This window comes from Equus asinus, chromosome 8, assembly GCF_041296235.1.
Source record: "Equus asinus isolate D_3611 breed Donkey chromosome 8, EquAss-T2T_v2, whole genome shotgun sequence".
In the NCBI taxonomy this organism is placed as follows: domain Eukaryota; kingdom Metazoa; phylum Chordata; class Mammalia; order Perissodactyla; family Equidae; genus Equus; species Equus asinus.
This window is the reverse complement of record NC_091797.1, coordinates 96070754-96089993: the sequence shown is the minus strand read 5'-3', so window position 1 is coordinate 96089993 and position 19240 is coordinate 96070754. Positions and strand designations below refer to the sequence as shown.

General features: G+C 57.3%; 1 protein-coding gene across 1 annotated transcript in view; it reads right to left on the bottom strand.

Moving 5' to 3' along the window:
• Window positions 1–9807: 9807 nt before the first annotated feature.
• Window positions 9808–19240, bottom strand: part of HIC2 (HIC ZBTB transcriptional repressor 2) — a 29691-nt gene continuing 20258 nt past the window's right edge. Inside the window, exons 2-3 of the mRNA XM_044775435.2 lie at window positions 18566–18663; window positions 9808–16853 (exon numbers count right to left, since the gene is read on the bottom strand). Of these exons, the coding sequence (XP_044631370.1) occupies window positions 15029–16853; window positions 18566–18591 (1851 nt within the window). The 5' untranslated portion in view covers window positions 18592–18663 and the 3' untranslated portion in view covers window positions 9808–15028. The remainder of the gene's footprint in view (window positions 16854–18565; window positions 18664–19240) is intronic.

Here is a 19240-nt window from a genome sequence, read left to right as displayed (position 1 = left end):
CAGAGCAGCCAACAGTGAGACGCCGGTTGGCATCAAATACAAGCAATGAGCTGAGCGAGCAGGGGCCCTGAGCACCGCCACCAGCACCGTCCACGGGCCATTTGGGGGAGCAGTTGTATGGACCACCGTGGCAGGGCATGGCGGCCCTCCTCGGCCCATGATCCCGCCGCAGAGTACGCATCCCAGAGGCAGCTTCCTCCACAGTCACAGAGCACTGAGAAGAGCCGAGCGCTCCAGCGATGTCGGGGAACTGGGAGTGAAGGTGACATGTGAAAACTACTTACAAAGGAATTCGGTAGAGCACTTAAAAGGAGCTTGGATCTAGCCAGATTGACACGAAGAGACCTGGAAGTAACGGTGATGGTAAGAAATAGGAAGAAGAATGAGATGTGTCCACAGCAATATTGACAGAAATTGAACACACAGCGGGAGCTGGGGCTGGTGGGGGCAAGGACGAGGAGGAGAACGGATTGGGGCTGGGAAGAAGTGCTGTCCAGGAACCTCGGGCGGCGGATGAGGACATGGGTCACGCATGCTGTACCCGGGAGGGCACGCTCGGCTGGTGACAGCTCTGCAGACGCCAAGGGGCGTTTAGGAAGGCAGCTCTATCCAAGAGCTGGGGCTTTTCTCACCAATTTTTTTTTAAGATTTTATTTTCTTCCTTTTTCTCCCCAAAGCCCCCCAGTACATAGTTGTATATTCTTCATTGTAGGTCCTTCTAGCTGTGGCATGTGGGACGCTGCCTCAGTGTGGTTTGATGAGCAGTGCCATGTCCATGCCCAGGATTCAAACCAACGAAACACTGGGCCGCCTGCAGCGGAGCGCGCGAACTTAACCATTCGGCCATGGGGCCAGCCCCTCACCAATTTTGAGAAATGTAAGCAAGACTCGAGTCACTTTGGGTCACTTATAGTAGATTAGAAATGACTACAAACGGTCCGCAGCCCTGCCATCAGGAGGTGGAGCCTGTTTCCCTGGGCCCCAAATCCCAGCTCACCTCATGCCTTGCTCTGACCAACGGAAGGAGGCAGAAAGGACCTGTGAGCCTCGGCCTCAGAGCCCTTGCAGCCTCTCCTGCCCTCTTAGAACCTGGGCAGGAAGCCTGGTGGGCTGGCACTGCCCAGCAGCCACGCGAGCACTGCCATCACAGACCCTGCAGTCCCCTGACAGCCCAAGAGGACTCAGGTCCCAGGCAAGATGCACAGAACCGCCCGGCAAGCCCAGCCTAGCCTGGCCCAAGTTGCTGCCCCAAGAGAATCAAGAGAAAATACAGTGGCTCTTGTTTTAAGCCACTGAGTTTGGGGGTGGTTTGTCTGCAGCAAGAGGTCTGTTATGTAGCAGAGGATTGCTGGATGACTGGATCCCTGGCAGAGGATTCCCGCTTACTAGGTGGCACTTGTGTGACTGGGGCACCATGCAGCGACCAGGCCACTGGGGGTGGAGGTGGGGTAACTGTATTCTCGGCATCTCTCGTGTTGAAATCTGTTCCCCAGACGTCCAAGGTGAACCTCAGGTGGGGCAGGGACAGATGAGGGGTAGGAGCTGTGCGTCCTCAGTGTCTCCCTCACCAGGCACATCATTCTGTGAACTCCACCAAGGAGGGGGCAGTGAAGTCCCCAATTTACAGAGGGACAGGAGGGTGCATGTGTCCCACGAAGCCCCACTGCCACTCTCGGATTCAAACCCAGGTTGATCTGAATCCAGAAAACATGTATCTAATATTCCCTTTTTCCAGCTGTTGAGCACCCACACGGGGCCCCGGCGAGGTGGCGCATGGACCCACAGACGTCAGCTGTAATCCAGGCCACCCTCAGTGGGACAGGTTTGCAGAGGTTTGTTGTTGGTTTATTGTGGTTGTTTCCATGAGTCTCTCATCTCCTGGAGGGTGGAGCAGATCTTGCTCTTCACCAGCGCAGGGCCCGGGGCTCAATCGACCGCCTGGGATCAATCATTTCCCTTTCAGATAAACTTTAGAGCTGTCTTGTCCAATCCCCCCAAGTACACCATTGGGATCTGTGCTGGGCTGCAAAACCTCCCCCAGATTAGAGGAGTCCACGCCAAAGGAAGAACAGACACCTGCCCCTCCTCCCTCACCTGCCCTGGGGCAGCCTTTCTGCCCAGCCCTGCGGGTCTTGTTCCGGGTCTGCTCTGAATGCTTTGTCATTTTCAAATAGGTTTCACACATTTATCAAGGTTTTGCCTACGTAGTTTGTGTTTTCTGTTACCATTATGAAAAGGCTCTTTAAAAAATGTCTATTTTCTAAATGGCAGTCATGGCATACATGTGCCGCAGGTTGAACTGTGTTCATCTGTTGAAGTCCTAACCCCCAGTGACCTTATTTGGAAATGGTGTTATTTTGAGTGTAATTCTTTAAGATGAAATCATATTGCAGTGGGTGGGCCCTAATCCAATATGCCTAGGGTCCTATAGAAAGGGGAAATTGGACACAGACACGCACCAAGGGAGCACACTGAGCAAGGACTGGAGCTAGCCTGCCCTGTGCCAAGGACCCACGGAGGCTGGGAGAGAAGCCTGGGCCATCCTTCCCTGGCTCCTCAGAGCGGGCGCCACCCCGCCGGCAGCTCCATCTTGAACTCGCGGCTTCCAGGACTCGAGGCCTCAGCGCTCCGTGACTGCCGTGAGCCCTGCCGTGAGCCCAGCGCTCTCAGAGTTTTCCAGGTGGCTCCCTCTCTAGATGTAGCCTGGGGGACTTGGCGGGAGCAGTGTCCTGCAGAGGGGGCACCTGGCCACCCCGGGGGCTTACTGGCCTCGGTATGGCTGGAGCACCTGGCTGGCTGGGGCAGATTAGCACAGGTCACAGCTGCCTCCAAGAGCAGAGGGGACCATGACTGATGCTTTACACAGGGAGGGGTCACAGGAAGACTCCTGCTTATAGAGTGGCATCAAGATGGGGAGAATCGGGGGTGCTGGAGAGAGCGTGCCTGGGGCAGACCCTACAGGACTGTGAATCACTGATTCAGGGGTGCCGGGGACCCCTCTCCTTGGCTGTCTGGCCCTGAAGCCCCTTCTGGCTTGGGGACTTTCTCAAACTGTCAGGGCAGCAGTGGTACAACCTCGGCCTGGCTGCCATCCTGCAGAGTCCTGGCCACTGCTGCTCTTCCCATGTCCCCTCCTTCAAGGGAATGCAGAATCCCATGAACTCCCTTTCTGCTTCAGTCAGCCAGTGCTCCTGTCACTCAGCAGGAGGCCTCCCTGGCGGGGTGGAAGCCTGGTCAGGGCAGGTGAGGAGCAAGGCTCTGGAAATGCAGAGGTTGAGACGCAGGACTAGAGATGAGGGGCACCCTAGAGACAGAGACCCCTGGATCTCCCCCCTTCCAGCTCCGTGACCTATTGCAAGGTTCCCAAGCCCCTGTGCCTCAGTTTCTTCATCTGTAAAGTGGGGCTATCGCTAGATTCTCCCTCCTGGGGTTGAGAGGAGCCAGGGAGTGCACACAATTAAGGCTCTGAGCAAGGGCCCACCCCGCCTGGGCCTCCTGGTCATCAGGGGGCTCCAAGCACCAGGACGTCCCTCCTCACTTCTAGACGTGCAGCTCCAGGGGGTGGCCACTGAGCACCTGAAAGTGGCCAGTCCAAACCCAGACGTGGAACACTGTAAAACACACACCTCACTGGTCATTTTTATATTGATTACATACTGAAATATTCTGAAAATACTGGGTTTGACAAAACATTAAAATTTATTTCACGGTTTCTTTTTGCATCTTCCTGTGACTCCTACAGAATATATGCTGACGAATACTCTATTGGAGGGCACTGCTGGGCTTCTCCATTCAGGCCGAGTCTGCACACCCTCCGCGTCCCCACGCCTTGTAGCTCTTCAAAACCCCCACCACCCCGCTGGGTAGGCATCTCGATCCCGCTTTACAGATGGGGAAACCGAGGCTTCGCAATGACAGGTCGCTAGGCAGTGGCAGCATGGGTGCCTGGCTGCCCGCGCCTGAGTTCAGGAGAGAAGCTGGAAGCCAGCGCCTAGCCATAACGGACGGTGACAGCGGCCCACCCCCTGGGTCACTTCTCTGCACTGCGGATGCTGAGCTGGGGCGCCTCTGGGGCTGCGCCCGGCCTGGCCCTGCACGCGGGCAGGAGAGCCTCCGCGGGGACCCCGGGCTCCCCGCGCCGCCCGCGAAACCCGAGCCGCTGCCCATCGGCGGCCCGCGGGGTGGGAAGAGGCGTGGCGACGCGGCCGTGGAAAGGGAGCCCTCCCGCCGGTCCGCAGCCGCACGCAGCCCGTGCCGCCCGGAGCGCCAGCCCCTTCCCGCCCCGCGGCGACCGGCCCGCTTCTGCCCTGTCTTCAGGCCTCGGCTCCGCATCTTCCTCTCCGTGAGCCTCCCTCTCCCGCCTGGCTGGATGAGCGGCCGCCTCCTCCCCGCAAGGTCCGCTTCCCCGGCGTCCAAGGCGACACTGACCGGCCTCGGTCCACGCCACCGAGGGCGGTGTCGGACGCCCGACCACGCCGCACCGTCCTCGAGATTTCCTAATGTTTTGGTACTCTCTAAATTATAGTTGATTATAAATAGCCTGGTATGTGTAGGCCACATTTTCCCTAACACTTACGAATGTTAGGAATTTGTGAAATTCATGAATTTATGAAAACTTTCAAACATATAAAAAAGCTGAGAGAGTTTTGAAGCGAAGCCCCATAAAGCCGGCCCCCAGATTCCACAGTCGGGGGCCCAGGGGCGGCTGCCCTGCAGCCCCTCATCTCTTCACACCGATGCACAGGCTCGAGAAAACACGACGTGGGCTGGGAGCTCAGCGAGCTGGTGGAATATGAGAAAGAACTGTCATAAAACCTATGCCTGCTGTGCACACGCCCTTTCTTTGTATTTGAAACTTTTTTTGCCCAATAGAGAAAAGATTTAAGTAAACCATGATATAGCAAACAATGGGAGACCTTCCATGTAAGCAACTATGTGACAAAAAGGGTTAGGTGGCTTTAAGCAAAAACAACAAAAATTCACTAACTTAAAGAACAAAATCCAAAACCCCAAGTTCTTTTGCATGGCATACAAAGTCCCCATTATTTGGCCCAGCAGATTGGCACTTTTCCACTACAGCTGAGTTTTAGTCCCCTCAACAAACCGTGTAGCTGCACGCCTCAGGGCTTCCTGAAGGCTGCCCCTGGACGCGCGCAGCCGTCCCTGGGGCCACGGCTAGTCATGCCTTTTCTGGGCACTTTCCTGACCGCTGGGCTTCCTGCCCGTCGACTGCCTCCCCTCAGCGCTCTTCTGTGTGCAGAGCCCCTGCTGCAGCTGTGACAGGCCTGGGCACCGCCAAAAGTCGGATGGGAGCTTCCTAATTTGCTCTGTTTTGCGTACGTTTTTTTCTTCTTTTTATGGTCAACATTTGTCACTTTTATAATAAGAAAAATATTTGTAATTGGAGAAAAGCACTGCAGTATATAAAAAAAAGGAGAAAACTACTCCAAATTACAGCATGCGGACAGGCCCCGCTCAGCCCTCGGTGCCAGCGTGGCCAGCGAGTGGAGATCTGGCGGTTCCCAGACGGTGGAGTGGAGTCTCAGAGGCGCTGTTCGAAGCCCGGCATCTGGCGCCCGTGCAGACTGATGCCCACCCGCTCTTCCGCTCACCCTGCCGGAGGCCACCAGGCTCACCCTGGGAGGGGGAGACGAGGCCCCGACCACGCGGGCTCATCCACGGGAGGCAGGTCTCCACCCCCCAGGAAAGCCCCTCCTTCCCTGCCTGGGGGTCTCCCCTCTACCCTCTGCGGGAGGAGAGGGAGGAAACCAACACCCAACACTGCTTCCTTCAATCACAGACCCTCCGGGCAACGGGCAAGTCTTGGTTGTCCCTGAGCCGCCCACTGGCAGCACTCAGTCGCTCTCCTTCCTACTGGTCCCCTCTGGCCCCTGCTGTTCCTCCTCTGTCCCCTCCCCCTTGGGAACGTCTTGAGTTTGAGCGTCTCTAGGCATTGATGCCCGAATTCACTTCAAGTGGGGACCCCCTGCCCATCCAGCTCCCCGTTCTGCACCCCTACCAGGAAGTGCCCCCATGGGCCCTCAGCTTGTTCTACCCACCCCACAGCTGCTGCCCTAGAAACCTCGATGCTCTCCCTGGTTCCTCTCTCACATTTCCTCCAGGCTGTCGCACGTCCTCGGTGCTCTTCCACCGAAAATTACTGCTGGCTCTGTCCCTCCACTTCCAAGCCTGTAAATGGAGATGTCACCTACCTCATCAGCACTGTTAGGAAGAGTAAGTGAGTTGATATTTGCAAAGCACTTAGAACACTGCTGGTCCACAGAAGTGACACAGAGTGCTTGCTAAATAAGTTTAAATAGAAAACAAATGTTCCAGTTCTGATCACCTTCAATGTCACTGCTCTGGACTGGATCATTCCAGCCTCCTAAGTGGCGGGCCTGCTCCCACCCAGTCTCCCCATGGCAGCCAGAGGGACCCAACTCTGGCAGCTTCCCCCCTCCCAGAGCACAAAGCCAAGTTGTCACACGGTGGCCTCCTGGGCCTGCCACAGCCCGGACCCTCCTGCCGGCGACTGCCTTGGGAGGCCGAGAATCTCTTCCTGCTGCTCTGCAGACACGCCCGCCTGCTGCGGGGCCTCTGCACCTGCTCTGCCCCTGCCTGGCCCTCCCTCACGTGCTTCTGGCCTCACCCCAAGGCCAGCTTCTCAGGGAAGCCTTCTCTGGCAACCCGGCCTCAAACTGCCACTCTCCCCGCAGTGCTGCTTCCCGTGCCCGCCCAGGATGCACTTTCTTACCGTCTACCCCACTGGCATAGGAGCTGGACTAGGACAGAGCCTGGCACATAAATAGGTGTTGGTGGATGTGAGGACAGCTTGTCTCTATCGCAGAGCTATGGCATCTTGCCCAAGGGCATAGGAGGAGCAAGGATTCAAAACACTGGCAGGTGTGGCCCAAAGCCACATTCTTCTCTCTGACCCACAGCCAGCCCCTTGCCTGTTTGCCAGAACATCCCAGCTCCCAGGCCTCCCTCTGCCTCCCCTGCAGGACACGCTTGGACACCTGTGGCCCCGCCATTTCTCCTGCCTGGCTAGGTCAGCCACTGTCACTGCAGGCAGGCCAGTCAGCAGGCATGCCTTGCAATGCCGAGCAAGCACCCAGAAGCAGCCCTGCCTCCTACCAAGAGACAGGCTGGCTGCCGGCCGCCCCCCTGGGCTGCTCTTGAACGCTGTGGTCTGCGTCCCTTCAGATAAAGCTGACATCTCAGGGGCCAAGGGGGGTCGGTAGAGCACTGCCCACTTCCCAGGAGGCACCCAAGGCCTGGACAACGCTGCCTGTAGAATCCCAAAAGAGAGCCAGTCCTCCCCCGAGGAAGGAGGAAGTTGCAGGCACCGAGGCCACGAGGCCGAGCTGCAGGGCCCACACTATGAACACAAAGAGAGGGCCGCCTGGGATTCCTGTGGCCACCTAAAGCCACACACAGCACATCATGTGTACCCCATTATGGGCTGAATTGTGTCCCCCAGAATTCCTGTGTTGAAGTTCTAACCCCTAATACCTCAGACTGACTACTTTGGAGACCGGTACCGCTTTAAAGAGGTAATTAGGTTAAACCCAGGCTATGAGGGTGGGTCCTAATCCAATCTGGCTGGTGTCCTTATAAGAAGCAATCTGGACACAGACACACAGCAGTATGGCCATAAGAGGTCACAGGGAGAGGACAGCCATCTACAAGTCAAGGAGAGAGGCCTCAGGAGAAAACCGCCCTGCCAACACCTTGACCTCGGACTTCCAGCCTCCAGAACCGTGAGAAATGAATTCCTGTTATTTAACCCCCCAGCCTGTGGTACCTTGTTATGGCAGCCCGGGCAATCTCACACACACTCCTAGGGTTCCCTCTCCCTAAGGATGCACCAGGCCCACCTGTGGACAGGGTGCCTGGATGACTCCACTTTGGAAGGTGACGACAACAGTGGGAAGGTGCACATGGCGCCTTCACCCTGAGGTCAAGCCCAGCTCTTCAATGTGGCTTTCTTTTAAATTGAAGTATAACAGACACATATGTCATATGTCATATTAGTTTCATGTGCACAACATAATGACACAATATTATAAAAAAGGATAAAAATAAACTGGAAGTAGGGATCTTAAAGGGAACTAGATACAACACAAGGAACAGAAGAAAATGTTAGAAAATTAAATTTTCCTTGGAAAGAGACTACATCCATGAAAAGAAAAGAAAATGCAGTAATCAAGGAACAAAAGAAGAAAGGAAATAAAAAATAATTGCTGAGATGTTTTAAAAATCATGAAGAGTTTACTGAAGGGAACAAGTCTCCAGAGTGAAGCCAACCCATCGAGTGCTCAGCCCAGTGGATGGACAAACCCTCTAAACCAGAGACGACGGCAAGAGCTTCCAGCCAGGAAAGTGGTCACGTACAAAGGGAACTGGGCTTCTCATCACATCAGAAGGCAGAAGCCAAGGAAGCAACACACCTTCAAAGTTCAGCAGGAGGGGGCTGGCCCCGGGGCCGAGTGGTTAAGTTCACGTGCTTGGCTTTGGTGGCCCAGGGCTTCGCTGGTTCGGATCCTGGGCACAGACATGGCACCGCTCATCAGGCCATGCTGAGGCGGCATCCCACAAGCCACAACTAGAAGGACCCACAACTGAAAAATACATACAACTATGTACTGGGGAACTTGGGGAGAAAACAGAAAAATAAAATCTTAAAAAAAAAAAGTTCAAAGTTCAGCAGGAAAATGATATCCAAGCTACAATCCTACACCCAGCCAAACTATCAATTCTGCATAATTTAAAAGCACTTTTAACATTGAAAGTCTCAAAAAACTTACTTCCCATGTGTTCTTTCTCAGGATGGTACTGGAGGAAATATGCAACCAAAACAAGCACGTAACCCAAGGAAAGAACATGTGGGATCCAGAAAGAGGGGCTTCTAATGCAGGACAAGAAGGCAGGAGATCTTCAGCCCACTCTGTGCCAAACGGCAGCCTCCAGAAAGGATGTCCTCTGGGGAAAAAGTGACAGAACAGAGAATGTTTGCTTTTGTGGAAAACGGCACCGGGAGGCATTTCACAGAGCGAAAGGATGGAGGAAGACAGAGACTTACACCAAACTTAGTGATGGGAAAAATAAGATAATTATTAACCTCAAGAAAAACAAGAAATTGACAAAAAAGGAGAAGACGCAGTACACTACTTGGCGCAGCAATAAACAAATTTACTTAGTGATAATGAGCGTGGCCTGGCAAAACTGCACACTGCACCAGTTTCGGTACAGGAAATCTAACGGAGTCACGCCCGTGCGCTTAACACTGTTGACGGCTGCTCTTGCACTGTGACAGCACAGAGACTGCCTGGCCCACAAAGCCTGAAATATTTACTATCTGGCTACTTTCCGGAACAAGTTTGCCAACCTTTAAACACCTGATATCTATCTGGGGAATATAAGGGCAAGCCAAGAGGGTATAAATGAATTGAAATCCTCATCTAGGAGTCAAAAGACAGCAGTATAAGATTACTACTTAGAAACGTGGAGATAAATGCAGACATGCAAAAAAATTAAGTGGTTGTCTACGTAACATGGGCTTGGGGGACAAGAAACTCTTTTAAGCCTTTAAAGAACCATTTGATTATTTAAACTATGTCCAGGTATTGCTTTGATGAAACCAAAACAGAATTTTCAAACAACTGAACAAACTTACCATGACATTGAGCAGCAATGCCCACGTTCTCCTGGAGGCCTGGGGTCCCCGCACTCACCCGCGGCTGCCCTGGAGCCACCTGGACGTCTGCGGCCCCCCTGACCCCAGCCCTGCTCCTCCTCCTGTCTCCACTCATCCTGGATTCCCATCCTGGTGGCTACAGAGACAGTCCCCCAGGGAATCAGATCTACTGTCCCTGCCCCTGGAGACTAAGATTAGCCTTTCTTCCCTCGCCCTCCCTTAGCCTGACTCTGCTGTGCCAATGGGTGAGTGGCCCCAGGAACGGGCCAGGTTCCCCTCATCCAAGCCCAGCCACTGTCTACATATCCTCTGCTTCCTCAATTGCCTCGGCCAACACTGCCCAAAAGGATGCTGACCCCAGAGTGCTGGTTCCCTGGACCAGGGCCCAGCTCCAGGACACACACACCCCGCTGAGTGAGGTCCCAGCCCCGTCTGAAACCCACCCACTCAGGTCTTGGAAGCTGGACAGAGAAAGAAAAGCAGTTTGTCGTTTAGCAAGAGAGAAGAGAACACAGAGGCTCCCCACAAGAGAGTTTTCAATCAAGCTTTTAATGAAAAGATCATAAAATAACAGTTTTTCATCACTGTACATTAAGACTGCACGCTTCTGAATGGAGAGATCAGTCGTTGGTGAATTGCTTTTCTATGACATTTGAGGGCTGCACACCTGCAGCTCTGACCTGAATTTATCCAAACTCTGGCGGGAAGTGAACGCGTTGTGATGACGGACAGCGACGGTGGCCAGTACAGGAGTGCGATCATGGAGTGCCCCCCTTTCTGGGAAGGGCATAATGTAGGACATGATCCCTCTTCCAGTTCTGATTAAACAAAACAGCTATAACCCCATCCCCCCTCCCCCTCGAGGTATTTGCGAATGGGCCAGTGCCCAAGCTGGGGTCCCCCAAGGGGGGAGGGGGAAAGTAAGTGATGGGCGGGATACAGAGAGGCTCCCCTCAGCACCTGGCCCCACAGGGCCCCACCAAGTGGAGGGGGGGAGCCCTAGGGATCCTCCCTGCCCCGAGTGAGGTCTGTTATGCAGCATTTTTGAGGTCAATAAATTACAGCAATAAATACTAAGGTGAGGTAGGGGGAGGGGTTCCCGGTAGAAAATTAAAGTGGGTGACTGAAGCTGGGGGGGTCCTAGGAAGGGGGTCCTGGGCAGCCTCAATTCCCACAGTGCACACCCAACCCCCGATTTGGAATGTCAGACTGAGGCTCTGGTTAGGTCCCTCTCCATCTCCTCACTCCTGGCACCGGATTCACAGGTTCAGGAACGTCCGCCCAGCACGACTCTGGGCAAGAGCCAGGGCCTTGGTCCCTCCAGGGGGTGTGGCAGGGCTGAGACCCCTTGTCTGGTCTCCTAAGGCCTGGCGTCTCTGCTTTTGTCCCCCAAGCCAAGGGGACGGGACGGATGCAGCCGCCTCCTCCCTGAGCCCTGCCCTCCTGGCTGCCCAGGCCCCATCCCAACACAGGACGGCCGCAGGGAGGGCGGCTGGGGTCTGCCCGCCCAGCCAGCCCAGCCCAGATCGCACTCCTGCACACGGCCAAGTCCAGTGAATACTGATGAGGGGGGCGGGGCAGCCCAGCACCCCGAGTGGTGATGAAGGGGAGACACACAGGGCTGCGTGAGGTTCTGAAAGTCAGTCTGGGTCCGGATTGTTCGTTTCACAGGCTGAGGTGTATGGCTATGCTGCGAGTCTCTGAGATTCTTATTTGCTTAAAGGTTTGTCTTTTCTTTTTTACCTTTTTTGCAATCCTGGAGGAGCCCTTGTCGTGGCTCGGTCTGGTGAGAGCGAGGTGGCGGAGCCTGGCCTGCCGCTCGCTCGCCCCAAGTCTGAGAAATAAATACATTCATCACTGCACAAACATATTGATACAAAAACAACACTGTTCAGAGTGTTTGCACCGTCTGTGTTGGTAAGGACCAGCCCAGTGAACCCCTCCTGCTGCAAGAGATGGGGGTGGGGGGTCCCCAGGAGGCGGGGACCCACTGGAGTCAACAGAGCTGTGCAAAGGTCCCGGCTTTTTGGCTTGAGAGGGACCTTCACATCAACCCACCCTGAGGGTCTCAGGCAGAGCAGCAGAGGGGGCGTGCCTCCATCCCGGGGCCCAAGCCCAGACTCGGGTCCTGTGGCCAGAGCCGACGGCCACCCCTGCTATGCCAGCTGGCCAGGACCGCCATGGTCCAGCCAGGAGGCCTGGGGGCTGGTCAGCACAGGCCCAAGCTCTTTGGTGTCAGCTGGGCTTGGAGAGGCCCGGGGCTGGGGAGGAGGGCTCGGCTGAATCTGGGGGCCTCGGAGTCTGCGCCTCTGCCCGGGAGCCATTACGGGGGCGACTTGGAAGGGCCTCCGGCGGGAGGTGAGGGTTCACTGGGACTGGCCTTACAGCTGCTGAGGTCTGAAACTGTAAAAGTTTATGTAAACAATGAGATAAATATATTAGTATCTTTTTTCTGAGCCCATTGAGGTTCCATACTCATTCAAAATGTGCTTTGGTTTAAAAAATAGGTTTTGTGAATTTGGGTATGAGCTTTTTTTTTTTTTTCCTTTTTTTCGTTTATCCTCTTTTTCCTACATGACATCTGCTATTTTCTCTGGTTCCTGTTTCTCCGAAACATTCAGGAATTAAGTGACTAAAACAGAGAACTGTAAGCCGCCCTCGGCCTCCAACAGCCTGATTTCCTCGTGAGGCTCTTAACACATCTCCACGCACACACTCACAAGCACACACTCCACATGAAACCAAAGGAAAAGGAAAACAAAACCAAGTGTTGTGTTAATCCCGCCCCACCCACAAACCCTTAAAATCTTAAATAGGAAACTAGTGTTTTGCTTTCTTGTTAAAATACAGAGAAGGCTCGATACAATACTCAGGTGGGTACAATACTACGTCGCACGAACGGTGAGTGAGGGGCCTTCGCGCCCAGTCCCTGAAGCTCTGCAAACAAATCAGCTACTTTCACAAGTCACCTCACAGATGTGGTCGCCCACGCTGGGGAGGCCACGCACAGGCCGGCCACGGGCACGACTCCCATGCGGTACAGACTTTGTGTCGTGTGGCTTAAGTGCTGACGGAGTAGGGTGGGGTCAGGAGAGGCCAGGGGCCTGGAAAGAGCCCTGGCCCCTCACTGGGTACGGGGAGCCCAGGAGGCTCCTCCGCCTAGACCCTTGGCCTGACTTGCTGGAACATGAGACCCTGGGTCCAGTCCTCCGCTTCCCACCCAAAGGGAAGAGGAGCCGGCCCAGGGTGGGGGCACTGTGCGGAGGGCTCAGCCAGGAGCCCTACTGTGGCCTGAGCTCCCTCACTCGCAAAACACACCCTTCACCACGTGGGTCCCTGAACTCAGGCTCTGTTTTCAGCTGGAGGGCTCTGGAGGAATGGAGGGGTGGGGGTAGGGGATGACTCTGGAATTTTTTGGTCTGAACTTAAAGCAGAAACAAAAAAAAGAAATAAAAGTATGAAGCAAAACAAAGAAGATAAAGCCGCTGGCCCAGCCCTGTGGCTCCAGTCGGCCGAGGACAGTAGGGCCGACCTCTGCGACTTTGGTCTGTCGTTCTGAGCCCAGCTCTGGGCCCAGGGAGGTGTCTGAGGCTGGTGGAGAAAACCCAAGGTGAAGAGCAAGGGGTGGGACTCCAGACTGGGCTGAGCCAAAGGGTGGCAGCCAGTCTCCTGCTAGAGAGACTGTGGGCCAGGACCACCCAGAGAGGTGCCAAAGCAAGGCTGGTCCCCTCCCTGTCCCCCAGGGGTGCATACATTGCTTTGGTCAGCCCCTCCCCATGCCTCTACACTGGCCAGGCAGGGGCCACTGCTCTTCCAAGTTCAAGCTCTGCAGGCCCAGGGGACAGGATGGAGGGGCTCACTTCACCTCATCCTGGCCCTGGCAGGAAGCCGCAAGGAGCTTGCTCCTGCAGCATGGCTCCCATCTCCCTAGTACCCGGAACCCGGCCCTCCATCAGGAGCTCCCACGGGGCTGGAGCACACATGCCCCTCCCCTGGGCCCGGAGCAGAGGCGCTCAGCAGCACTCTCAGAACACCGCTGGGGTGGACACGGCTCGCCACACGCCCATGGAGGTGCGGCACACGCCCGGACTGCAGGGCTGCAGGAGCATCGGGGGCGGCCCAGGAGGGCGCTCGGCCCGGTTCCCTCGAACGTACGTCCTCCTGTGCACACTAACTGGAGGAAAACCAAAGTGTCATGGCCTCAACTGCCAGTCACCAACGTACTGTTTTCATGAATACAAGAGGTAGCAAAAGGTCAGAAGTCTCTCCACCTTGATGGGGAAGGAGGGAGGAAAGCACAGCATCTGTCCACACACACCGCGCACACCACACACACAAACAGAAAATGGAAACCCAGCCCCCCCCAACCCCAGACCTTCCAGTTCCAACATTCACATAAACGTTACACTGTTCTTCTCTTAATAAAAAACAAGTACCTCTAAACAAAGAATATTCCTCGGAAACTATAGGAAAAGCACTCTCTCTCCTGAGGCAGCCGAGGCAGGCTCGGGGCCCAGGGAAGCCTTTGGCCAAGAAGGGCTTCTGGGGCCTGGAGGGGCGGGTGGCCCGTGGCGGGGCGGGGTGGGGCGGCTGCCCCGTACATTCAGTCTGCAGACCCAGGCTCAGCCTCGAAGGGCCGGGAGGAAAATAAACTCTCGTTGGTTTTGGTTTCAAAAACAAAACTCAAAAAGAAAAAAGGAGCAGATCAGTAGGAATAACAGCAACACAGGCCCAGAGGGCTCTTTAGTTGTGGAGAGGTAGGCAGCGGGGCCGACCGTCCCAGCACCAGCGAGCGGGGCCCCTAGCTCAGGGGGGAGGGCTCCATGCCTCCCTCCTGCACTGCTCTTGGCAGAGCCAGGGGGCCTGCACACAGACGGCACTCGTGCATGCACACAAACACTGCCCGGCCACGGGAAGCTCTGCTTCTCTCCTAACACGGAGGGAGGCACCCCCTTCCCCCTGCTCCAACCCAGCCTGCGGGAGAGGGGCCGGGCCCCAGCAAGACCCCCATGACCCACTCCCACGGGCCTGGCAGCAGCCTGCTCAAGGACCAGGGACCTGGGCGGGGTCGGGAGGCAAACCGCACACCAGGAACACACACGCTGGGCTCTGGCCCACCGGCCTCCCTCCTCTCTCTTCCCTTGGTACAAACTGTCGATTAAAGCTCTGGGTGTAGGGGGCTGGCCAGAGGTGCTGCCGGGAGCCCCCCCCTGCTGGACCTGGGGGTCCCAGCCCCGCCTGCCTGGCCTTCTTGCTTCCTCCTTCCGTTGGCTCCGGAGGGCGAGTCTGCAGAGGGCGCCGTCGGGCCAGGAGAAGGGTCTTTGGCTTCTAGGAGGGGGAGGTGTGCATGCGCAGGTGGCTGATGAGGTTGCGCTGCTGGGTGAACTTGCCCCCACAGAGCTGGCACTCGTAGGGCTTCTCGCCTGAGTGCACGCGCATGTGCTCGGTGAGGCGGTACTGGCGGGTGAAGCGCATGCCGCACTCGTCGCAGGCAAAGGGCTTCAGGCCCAGGTGGCTTCGCATGTGGCGCGTCATGGTGCCGCGCTGAGTGAACATCTTGCCGCAGATGTTGCAGGGGAAGGGCCGCGTCAGCCAGTGCGTCTTCTCATGCTGCCGCAGCGTGGCTGGGTCCTTGTAGGTCTTCTCGCAGACCGAGCACTTGAAGGGCCGGGGCTCAGCCGCGTAGGCCGCACTGGGTGCCGACAGGTCCTCGGCCTCCTCCTCGGCGCCCCCGCTGCCCGTCTCGTAGGCACCCTCCTCCTTGATGAACAGCTCCTCCTCCGTGTGCGTCTCCACATGCGCGTTGAGCTGCTCGGAACTGGGGAAGCCTTTGGCGCAGGGGATGCACACATACAGGTTGTCCCCGTAGGACACGGTCTCGTAGCCTTCCTGCCGGTACATGTAGTGGGCGCCCAGGTGGCCACTGCCCCCTTCACTCCCACTCTGCCCGCTGTCCTCGCTCCCATCCTTGCCATTCTCCTCCTCCTCCTTGCAGGGGTATGGGGGCTCCCCGTAAGGCCCGCTGGGGCCACCCCCTGCCACACTGCTGGCAAGGATGCCATTGGGAACCCTGTCCCCAAGCCCCTCGCCCTCCTCCCCTGGGCAGGGGCCCTTGGGCCCCGCTTCCCTCCGCTCAAAGGGGGAACCCGCCACAGGCTCCTTCTTGCTCCACTCCTTCTTGCGGGCCGAGTGCCGGAGGCTCTTCCGGGGCTGCCCGCCAGGCCCCTCCAGCAGGCTCAGGTGGTTGTCCTCAGCCCCCTCCAGATCCATGGGCTCATTGGGGGTGCCCCCCAGTTCGGCATAAGAGGCACTGTTGGCAACAGGAGGGGCAGAGACGGAAAGGGGCGAGCCGTGCTGACTGTCACTCAGCTGGGCCGGATCATCTGGGGTGAGGGGGGGCCCGGGGGTTGCGGGGGGCAGGGGCGGGCTCTTCTTGGACAGGTCCAGGCCCAGCTCCTGCTCGCAGCCCCCACTGCTCCCATTGGTGCTGCAGCTGCCCAGGCCGGCCTCCCCGCTGGCTGGACAGACGGTCCGGCCTAAGCCGTGAGTGCTCTCCTGGTTGGAGGTGCTGAGGAAGAGTTCATCATCTGAGCCTTTGGCCTGGGGGAGCTCCTGGGGGGTGTGGGCCCCCTTGCGCCCATCCACAAGCCCTGGATATCGGGCCTGGATGACAGAGGCTGTGGACAGCCGCTGGCTGCGGGGGGGCCGCCCCATGCCGGCAGCCCCAACCCGTCCAGAGCCAAAGGGCTTGCCGGCTCGCTTGAGTTTGCGGCGGCAGAGGGCTGCCAACTCGGGCAGCTGGAGGTAGCTGGCGGCAGTGAGGAGAGTGCTGAAGTTGGGTTCAGCTGGCTGGTCGCTGGGCAGCAGCTTGCCCGTGTAGATGAAGTCCAGGATCTGCTGGAACACTGTGGAGCTGACCATGTCCGTGTCCAGGTTGATGAGGTTGTCGTGCAGGACCAGGGACTTGAAATAAATGCTGCTGGCAGCCAGGACGTTCTTGTGGGCCCGGAAGATGGAGTTCTCCACCATGATGATGACGTCACACAGGAAGCCCTTCGTCCTCTGCTGGTTCAGCTGCAGCAGGAGCTGCTTTGAGTGGCTGGGCAGCTCCATGTCGGGCCCCATGTCCCCGCGCCCTGCCCACGCGCACCACCTACGGGCAAGAACAGGCATGCATGCATTAGCTAACAGGGACCCTTGTGCAAGGGCCCTAGGCCAGAGCACAGCTGCAGTGGCGCTCAGAGGCCTCCACACTGACCTAGCCACTGGGCGCTTCCTCAGGCACAGTCCATGGGAAGGGAATTCACACTGCCCACCAAGGACCCATGCTGTCTGAGAAGGGACAGCAGCACTGGCCCCATATGCACAGATTTGAAAACAGAAGGCCACGTGATGGTCACACAGGACCAAAAAGAAAAAATGGGATTTGAAATTGGCTCCACAGCCCAGGGTACCGTCTCCATAACACAGGAGTTGACCACATGTCCACAGGGGACCCAAAGATAACCAGCGGGGAGCCGCAAGGTGCTGGGAAGCAGCAGGCGCCAACGTGGGTGGGCGGGCTTCCCATGTGCGCACGCAGCTTCCCAGCTTTCAGGACAAGCTGGAAACCCAGACTTTCAGGTGAAATCTCCCCGTGCTAAACGAAGCTTCCTTTTCCTCAAATACCACATGGGCCAAACAAAGCCTGCGGTCTCTGCTCTCCACTGAATCCTCTCACACAACCTAGAGGCTTTCCGAGCTAGCAGGTTCACCGATGGCCCGTTCCTGCCTCTTGACACTGCAACCTCCAGGAATGGGTGGAAAAGGCAGCTTACTCAAGCCCCTAGCACTGCCTGGGCCTGGAAAAGGCACCCAGCTGGCCTCACCAGACTGGCACAGACACTAACTGATGACACGAAGTAATAAACACACAAAGGACTCTGGCCTCCACAGGAACCCTGCGGGGTGGCAGTGTGCACACAGGTGTCTAGGAGCAGGCTGCTCCAAACACGCGCCCACCCCACTAAGGAGCAGGGCCCACAGTGCGAGGCCACGGCTCCCTGCCCCTCTGGCCCGTCATGGAACATGTCTTCCTGCAGGCAGCCCTGTGCCACGAAGCAGATGAGGGTGCCTTCACGTCCTTCCACTCAGAGCCTGATCTCTGAAAGTCACCGACTGCTGAGCCTTCTGGGATCTCCTGCTCCGACCAGGGTACCCAGCCCTGCTTTCCCCCAGCAGGCGCAGCAAGGCACAAATGTGGCACAAACGTGACACAAACGCTCCCCCTGCCCTACAGCTGCCCTTGTTTGCAAAGACAGAGGGAAACCCTAACAATCACATGCACCCCGGAGGCGACTTTGGAGCTCACCGCAACCACGCGTGGACTAGCGCTTAGGGCCTGAGAGCAGGAGGCGGCAAGCACCCACTCGGCCAGCCCAGCCTTGTAAGGCTGCTCAGAGGCTGGAGCCCAGGAACCAACCCTCCTCCACTCCCTGCCCCCGAGCCAGCCAGGTGGGGACAAAGAGCCCAAGGTATGGCTCCCACACTGGCCAGGATGCCAAGGAAACACAGTGTCAGCTCCACCAGCACCCAGAACACCTGGTGTTCCAGGCCTGGCAAGACATGGGCTGAGGGCAGGAGGTCCCATCCTCTGAGAGCCTGTGAGCCCACAGCAGCCCCTCCTCCTCAGGCCGAGGGCAGTGGGCCCCAGCCTCCCCTCCACACTGCCCCATGCTATTCGCACACAAAGGACCACAGGCCAGGATGCAGGCTGAGAGCTGTGGGGCTGTGTGGGCCCAGAAAGCCCCAGAAGGAGCAGACAGACATCCTCCCTCCCCAACTCCCCCACCCCCGGCCCTGCCAGCGACCCCCTTCCCAGCCTACCGGAGTGCCAAGGGCCCAGAAACCATGTGAGCAGCAGCCAGCGGGGGTGGCCTCCTTGAGTACGTGGCCTCCCTGGGGGTGCATCAATGCCTGGTCACCTGGGGAGAAGAAGATAGACACGGTCACCCAGAAAGGCATCAGCAAGGGAAGAAGTGTGGGACAGAGAAGGGGAAGCCACCTGGTGGCCCTGGAGCCCTTGTTCCCAGGAAGGCCCGGGGGTCTCTCTGGCTGGGATGCCAGGGGCAGCCAGGCAGGAAACAGTGGCCGCAGTGCCCGCAGTCAGGCCCCGGAGCAGGGACAGTCACCCATCTGGGGAGTCCAGCAGGGCTGCACCCACTTCCCACTCGTGACCCAGGAGATTTAGGGTACTCCAAGGGCCACCTAGGCCTGGGAGAGCCGGTGGCAGGCACACAATTCCTCCCGGGTGGACGTGGTGGCAGGAGGCCTGGGCAAGGCCTCTTCCAAGCTGGCCACATTTACATAACAAAAGGTCAAAATTGGAGGCACTGGTGCAATGGGCTATTTATAAGAACCAGTCTCAACCGCTTCTGGCTCTCCTGCCTCCTTCCCTTCCCGATCTGCTCTCACCCCCTCCCTGCCCAGAGGGCCCAGCCCCCTCCTGCCCAGCCCAACCACATGGCCTCCCCTCGCAGGAGTTTTCGCAAGGTCGGCCTT